At 42.2% G+C, this 7,232-nt stretch overlaps 1 protein-coding gene across 1 annotated transcript; it reads left to right on the plus strand.

The window, feature by feature from the left end:
• The first annotated feature begins 863 nt into the window (after positions 1–863).
• LOC106110380 (serine/arginine repetitive matrix protein 1-like) lies at positions 864–6,200 on the plus strand. The gene is made up of 13 exons (XM_013292206.1): positions 864–1,184; positions 1,310–1,407; positions 1,822–1,890; positions 1,962–2,031; positions 2,211–2,302; positions 2,660–2,782; positions 3,043–3,163; positions 3,240–4,031; positions 4,134–4,247; positions 4,351–4,464; positions 4,883–5,104; positions 5,478–5,658; positions 5,978–6,200. Exons 1-13 carry the CDS (start codon positions 1,056–1,058, stop codon positions 6,049–6,051), a joined length of 2,199 nt encoding a protein of 732 aa, XP_013147660.1. The 5' UTR covers positions 864–1,055; the 3' UTR covers positions 6,052–6,200.
• The last annotated feature ends 1,032 nt before the right edge of the window (positions 6,201–7,232 follow it).

Raw genomic sequence — 7,232 nt, forward strand, 5'->3', positions numbered from 1 at the left:
CAACCTACTCTCATTAATTGTGTAATCAAACATGATCGGATTAATTTTCCTACCGTACGTTACAACCGAACACTTCAGGGGGTTCAAGTCTTTTAAACAGTTATATTGCTTATAATTGACAAATATAATAATTGCAATGAATTAGAATTGGCTGACAATCCTGTTGGATAAGACCAATGTGATAATCAAAGAAAATATTAATTGATTGTGAAAATATAGTTTCGAATTTACATCGAAAACATTTTTTCTGCTCATACCTTCTATTGATAACCCACAAACATAAGAATCGCAGTATGACAAAACAATAATTAATTAATAAAAGGACTGAAAAGATCCAGTTTTGGTATAAAATGAATTTGTAGGTATAACAAAATTTAGGATTTACAGAAACTGGACGCATATATTTGAGATGAAAACGTAAAATAAGGCGATGCGTTACTTTTTTACAACTTTAGGCCCTTATTTGATACCTTTTTACTTACTGGAACCTTTATTAATATTTGGACACGTAAGAAAATACAAACCAAACAACTGTTTCTTAGATAAATGCGTTATCCTAAGATTTATATACATAAAAATTCTTACAGATCATGATAAATAGATAGTCCAAAGCCCGGAAATGATAACTTGTTTCGTTACGACTCATGCGAATTTTGACACTAGTGACAGCAATTTCTCTATTATTTTTTTTAGTTCAAACCCTCACCACCGTTACCAACCAATACCATCAGCGCCAAAATGGCGAATACCAAATAAGCACAAGAGCGTCTTAGCCTGTCCATTTATATAGATCAGTGATTTCATTACCAATTGAATTGTTCTGGCAGTTAACAATGTCACTGCTAGAAGTTTCATTCGACGGTTCCATATTCAATATTTTCATGCAAAATTGACACCTTTCACTTACGCCCGTGTTTGTTTGGTCAATGATTTTGTGAAAATTCCGATTTTGCATTTATTCTATAAAATAAACCATTTATCAGTGTTAAGAGTAATGAATAAATTAGATTAAGTTAATTTGCTCTAATGTGTTGCGATCTTTGCGCGGATATCCGATGGAGTGTCAGAAGAGCGATAGCAAGAAATTGTTCAAAGTATTTGATGCCTCGAAACGTAAGCGCAAGAAGAAGAAACGCGACGGCCCCGACGACAGCCGCTCTCTAGCCACAGACGACTCGGCTAACGTAAGTATATGCATAGCAAACAATAATAACAAACGAAAGCGGCTCTGCAAATATCGAATCGAACAATAAAATTTAAGTAAGTGGTAAAAAACTGACCTCTGAGTTAACGTTTGGATATATATTAGCAGGCGTCGAAACAAAACGGACGGAGAGTTTGTTCAGCGAAGGCAAGCCTGCAGAACACGTCGGTCGGCCCTACTGACGTCACCGGCAACACTAACAGGTTGCCCAGTATTATTTCTAACTTGCTAATTGTACTTAACTAGCTTAAGCCCGCGACTCCGTACCGAAAGTAAGTACCCTATGTGTTCTTCCAGACTATCGTCTACATCTTTGCCAATTTTTATTGAGATCCATTCAGCAGTTTAGGATACAAACTAACAAATATCCATCCATCTTAACTTTCGCATTTATAACATAAGTAAGATTGAAGCCTCTACAGTTGACTGTTCGCGGGCTAAATTGACCATGTCTGCTTATCACAGAGTTGTATACCTTTGCAGTTTAAATCTAAACTATCGAGAAATACAGTTTATTTAATAGTCTAGAAATTAAATGCGAGATAGGAGCTACGATATCTATCATCCAAAAGTATTTTATGTATTATAAATCTCAAACTTTATGATTTGGCGTACAGGGACAGCAGCCCTGCGATGTCAGACGTGCATAGGACGTCACGCTCGCCGCGACATCACAGGCGAACTGCGTAAGTCCATACCAGTGGTACTAAATATAAAATGGAAACCGCAAAAACCAATGATTTCGTCATATTTTTAGGAGAGAGGGTATATCGCTTGCACTGAAGGCCGGCCTGGTCTCCACGCCGCGTTCCATATCTCCATCTCGAGTATGATTTTAATGATTTTACTTTATCTCTTATTTCTTAGTACATTTGGAGAACACCTTAGACATCTCTTATTGAGACAGTAAACGACTATAACAGATTACTACAAGTCTTCATTGAGCGTGAGGTTTTAATTCATAGAATGCTATCGTACAAAGGCAGATTAAAAGTGTTGGTTTAAGGAAGAAGAAGGTGCTCTCGACTCCGTGCCACAGGATCAGGATTCCTTCATTTATCAGTTTCTGGAAGAGGCTATTAAGAAAGATAAAAAGAAGTAAGTATATATCTGTAGAAGAATGTGGGTAAAGTTAAAATGAAATACGTTAATCTGGAACAGAGTAGGTACATCATTTAAGCGACAATAGCCTAATGGTATGGGGTACGGACTACCGATCTTGCGGTCGAGGGTTCGAATCCCGCCATTCGACTATTGTCGTGAACAATATCCTAGCACAAGCCTAGAGCTTAGTTGGAATGGTTAATGGAAATGTTAATAAAGTGACAAAAATGTACTATTATTTTTTCTAAATAATAAAAAAAAACATCACTCAGGATTCAAACCCTCAAAGCGCCCATCTACGGATAGAGGTACAAATGTTATGAAGTGTTATCCAAAAGTGTTGTTACGTAGGCAGCGACACCTGCGTAAGCATGAGGAGCGTAAGGCGAGCCGCGAGCGCGAGGCCGCAGAGCACCGGCATCACCATCGACGTCACCGCGAGGAGTCCGCCCCCACTAGGGACCGTGACAACACGTACATACTACCTTTGTTATATACACACGGTGCATCTGAAGTTATGTGACCATTGCACACTAATACATAGGGATCATTTAACGTCTTTATGTAAAATGAGCGATAAAACAAACAAAGACGAAGGATGAAGAGATAGTAACTTTTGTGCAGTACTTATAAATAACTTTATTCTTCTTAACAGGCTTTCTAAGACGAAGTATAACGGACTTTTTAAACAAATACTAGAGTCTTACTGATTTAAACCATTTTAAATTTTTCAGTAATATTTCACGTCCAAAAGACCAACCGCCCGCTCCGGTAATAGATCAAACAGTTCTGTTGGAAACATTTGCAAAACTATGCGCTCATATAAACAGGAAACCTTCCCGTTACAATACAGTTGTAAGTAACATACATACTGTATACTGTAATTACATTAGATCATAGGACATTACGTTCAGGGTGATGTGGTTTCCAGTCGAGAACGATCAGCAACAAGTCGCTGCAGTGCGAGGTGGCGGCGCGGGGCGAGGCGTACGAGGCCCCCGGCAGCCCCGCGCGCCGCGCCGCCCGCGCCCCCGCCTCGCCCTCGCGCATCCGCAGCCACGACAACTTCGGCAGTCTGGTGCGCCTCCGCGACACATACTCGCCCGTCGACGAGCGCAGGCACAATGCCGACAAGTGCGTCTGCTGCTACTCCCAGAGCAGGAAGTACAACTGCGAGAGCAAGCTCGACATGCACAAGTCTAGACCTCATCTGGCCGAAAATACATACTACGGCTACGGCCCCAACGTGACGCCGCCAGGCAGCTGCATCGACGCAGGCTACGCCGGCCGCCAGAGAGATTACAAAGACTACGACAGGCGTGAGCCGATGAGAGACAAATACGGGGAAGACAGACGGAGATACTGCGAGAAGAAGGCGAGCAGGAGCTTCGAGATCCAGCGCGACTGCGGGGACGAGCCGCGCGGCACCGCCCGAAGCGACCCGCACAAGGTGAAGCGTGGTGAGGCGCAGAGGAACCGGCGCTACGGTGACCGCAACCGGGACAGGTACTACGAGGAGAAGGCGGAGGTGCGTGAGAGGATATACGAGCTGTCTAACAAGGAGAAGTCGCGCCGACACCTCGAGCAGTTCGACCGTCAGTCGGTGGTGTCGCGCGACGCTGACGAGCGCTACTCGGAGAAGGAGCGCGACTCCGGCCTCAGCGGCGCCGACGGCGAGACCAGCACCGCCAGCGGCCGCAGCAACTACATGAGGGTTGTCAAGGTAACATACAATCAATACACAAAACGCACCGATTTAAAAATCCAGTAGTGTCAGTCTCTCAACCGATAATTAGCTATGACACTTGCGATGTTCTGTATGCAGCAAGAGATCTCGGAGCAGCGCGAGGCGATGGACAAGATGATGAAGCTGTGGAAGGAGCTGATGCGCTGCTTCAAGGGCATGTCGCAGTCGCAGGACAACGACAAGAATGTACAGGTACACAAATATGTGTAATGGTATATTTATGTCAATTGGTGTTTATGTCCAGTTTTTAAGGTGTTTGTTGTGAGGTGATAAGATGTATGTGGTGTTGCCCTAGGAGGCGGAGAACGTGCGCGAGTCTGCGGCGGCGCAGCTGCGGCTGTGGCGCGAGTGCATGCGCCGCTACGAGACAGTCTCGCGCGACGTCGGCGACACTGACGCCCGTCTCATGGTATTTACCACAGATCCACGACAACAATGAGCTTAATAATGAACTCGTGATTGTTTAGCAATTGATAAACATCTACTTTTGATGGAGTTTACTAGCTTTCGGCCATGATTCCGTCCGCGTGGAATTAAAAAAAACAAAAGTGAGTAGCCTATTTGTTCTTACGGACTATGCTCTAGGTTCTAGATCTATGCCAAATTTCATCGAAATCAGTTCAAACAAACAAACAATCATCCATTCATCTAAACTTTCGTATTTGTAATGATAGCATATGTGATCATATGATAGTATGATTAGCATGATTAACCTCTACCGTCTCTTTTCATCTCGTTGGCTTCATTTTCCATTTCTTTCTTAATTCAGATTATTATCGATATCTCTTGTTATCAGTATCTCTACGGTGTAATTTTTATAAACCCAGGAGGAGATCAACAAGCAGCGCTCAGAGATGGCGGAGATGGCTGGCATGTGGCAGGAGTGTCTGCAGCGATACCGCGACATGAGCAACGACTTTAACTCGCTGAAGAAGCAGCTGGCCAGCCCCGACAGCCCGCAGCGCGCGCCGCCGCCCCCGCCCCCACCCTGCGCCGAGAGCGAGCCACCCCCGCCCGTCTCATACAGGCTACCCGCCGCATACCCGCCGGTGAGTTGGCACGTTAGAAACTAGAGAGCCCTTGTACCCGACGTGCCAACTTAAACGTCGAATACTATATAAGCAAGCATTTAAAAAAATAGGCGAGGCATAGTGAATAGTTCATTAATGGTGCTTTCTCTGAAAGGTTAAATTTAGTATGCCACCTCGACTCCTAGTATTGACATGTAATAAAATATTATACAACATAAAAATACATTTATTTAGATACAATTACTTATATTTCATGTGGTTTTGAAGTAGATAGCGTTAGTAAGATCTTGTGAAAATGCTTCAAGTGAAACTTCAACTATGCCGCCTCTATATTTTGGAGTTCGTGTACAAGATATTTTTTAATTGTAATCGTTTGTTTATCTTCCTGTAGATTCCATGTCCGATGTCTGCGGCGACGATGTGCGTGCCGGAGCTGCGCGGGCGCGGGGCGGGCTGCCCGCCGCCGGGCGCGCCGCCGCCCGCCTGGTGGTGGGCGGAGTCCCCAGTGCGGCGCCGCTCCTCGCCGGACTCGCGCGCCTCCCGCGACCGCCGTCACCGCCGCAAGGAACGAGGTCACAAACATATCTTGTTACCCCACGTAACGGTCGAATATTGAAACAAAATTTAAATATTAAACGTCTTAAATGTTATACTTAAAATCAAAATTCCAATAACTTTTGGTGTCTATCAGATTGTATGAGGTTCTGTATTCGACCGTTAGAGCAAAAGGTCCCTACCGTTTATCTTCTACTGATTATTTTATTTTGCTTTAAAATATGAAAGAGTATTTTTCCGATATTGTCATTTGTTTGTCTAAAAAAATTGTTTTTGTATGAACTTATAAATTCGTGGAGTCCCACGGATTTTTAAATAGTTAAATGTAATGTGCAGACGACAGCCGGTACAAAGAGAAGCCTTCGAAAGCGAACGCCGCGCGCTCCGAGCACAGGCACAGGAAGAGATGAGACTCCCGACCTTTCTCAAAGACAGTGAAAATTCCCAGTGATAACTTCGGCTAAGTGGCCGGTATTGATTTTTTACAATTTTATCAACTTGTACCTGATTTTGAAGTTTTTTTTTGTGTTTTGTGACCGCAATAAATTTGTTAATAACTGATATTCAGGTTTCATTTCTATCTCGATAATTATCTTAGTATTAAGGGTTATTGTTCAATATTTGACAGTTTCTTTAATACAATTTTTTAGTTTACTTTTTTACTTATTTAAAAAAATCTAAAAAGCAAGATATAAAAAGGATCACCTTAGGATAATGCGTATGTCGGCCTGAATTGTCACAAATTATCCTTTCCTACCGGAAATACGTCGAATTACCAATAACCCCTGTATATGCAAAAGTTTAGATGTATGGTTGTTACGAGGTATCTCCAGAACGGCTATACGGATCTTGCTGAATTTGCCACAGACGTAGAACATAGCGTGGAAGTTTTTTTAATTTGCGCAGATAGAAGTCACTAGCAAATATCTATCTTACTTCTTACTAATATTTTAAATGTGAAAGTTTAAATAGACGGATGTTTGTTAGAGTTTGTGGCTTAAACGGCTGAACGGATCATGATGAAATATGGCATAAGCGTAGAGGTGTCTGTGTGTGTGTCTGGAAGAACACCTAGGCTACTTGTTTTTTTTTTAATGCCACGCGGACGGAGTTTGGAAAGCTAATATATAAATAAAACAATGGAGTTCATTTCATATATTGTCATATATTGTTCTAATGTAAAAAGTATTTATCAAACAATTGATTCAGTAACCTTTGTCGTTTTAATATAAAAATGACAAAATTACAACGATGTAAAACATACCCTTGATAAAAATTTAAGGGACAGCTAATAGACAAATATCAGAATCTATATATCCAAATATCTTAAGGTCGCCATACACGGATCGATCCAAGCTGTTGAAACAGCAATTTGTAAAACCCGCTATAAATGACGGACGTCTACGTCGACTGTTTAAAGTCGGTACTGCTTGCTATCAGTCCTTGTATGGCGACCCTTATAGTCTCTCGGACCTCTTTCTCAGTCATTCAAGTGCCCAAACTACTCGGGCAAGAAGACTACAGAGATTGACGAGAAATCTCGTAAATATTGTATCTACATTATACAAAAAATATCAAGACAACTTTTATA

Source organism: Papilio polytes, unplaced genomic scaffold (assembly GCF_000836215.1).
Source record: "Papilio polytes unplaced genomic scaffold, Ppol_1.0 DF820678.1, whole genome shotgun sequence".
In the NCBI taxonomy this organism is placed as follows: Eukaryota; Metazoa; Arthropoda; class Insecta; order Lepidoptera; family Papilionidae; genus Papilio; species Papilio polytes.

Excerpts from the sequence above, each read along its gene's own strand:
- LOC106110380 (XM_013292206.1), top strand. The coding sequence starts at position 1,056 with ATGGAGTGTCAGAAGAGCGATAGCAAGAAATTGTTCAAAGTATTTGAT. Across the intron at positions 4,248-4,350 it reads ACAACGACAAGAATGTACAG|GAGGCGGAGAACGTGCGCGA; the intron begins GTACACAAATAT and ends GTGTTGCCCTAG. Across the intron at positions 5,105-5,477 it reads TACCCGCCGCATACCCGCCG|ATTCCATGTCCGATGTCTGC; the intron begins GTGAGTTGGCAC and ends ATCTTCCTGTAG.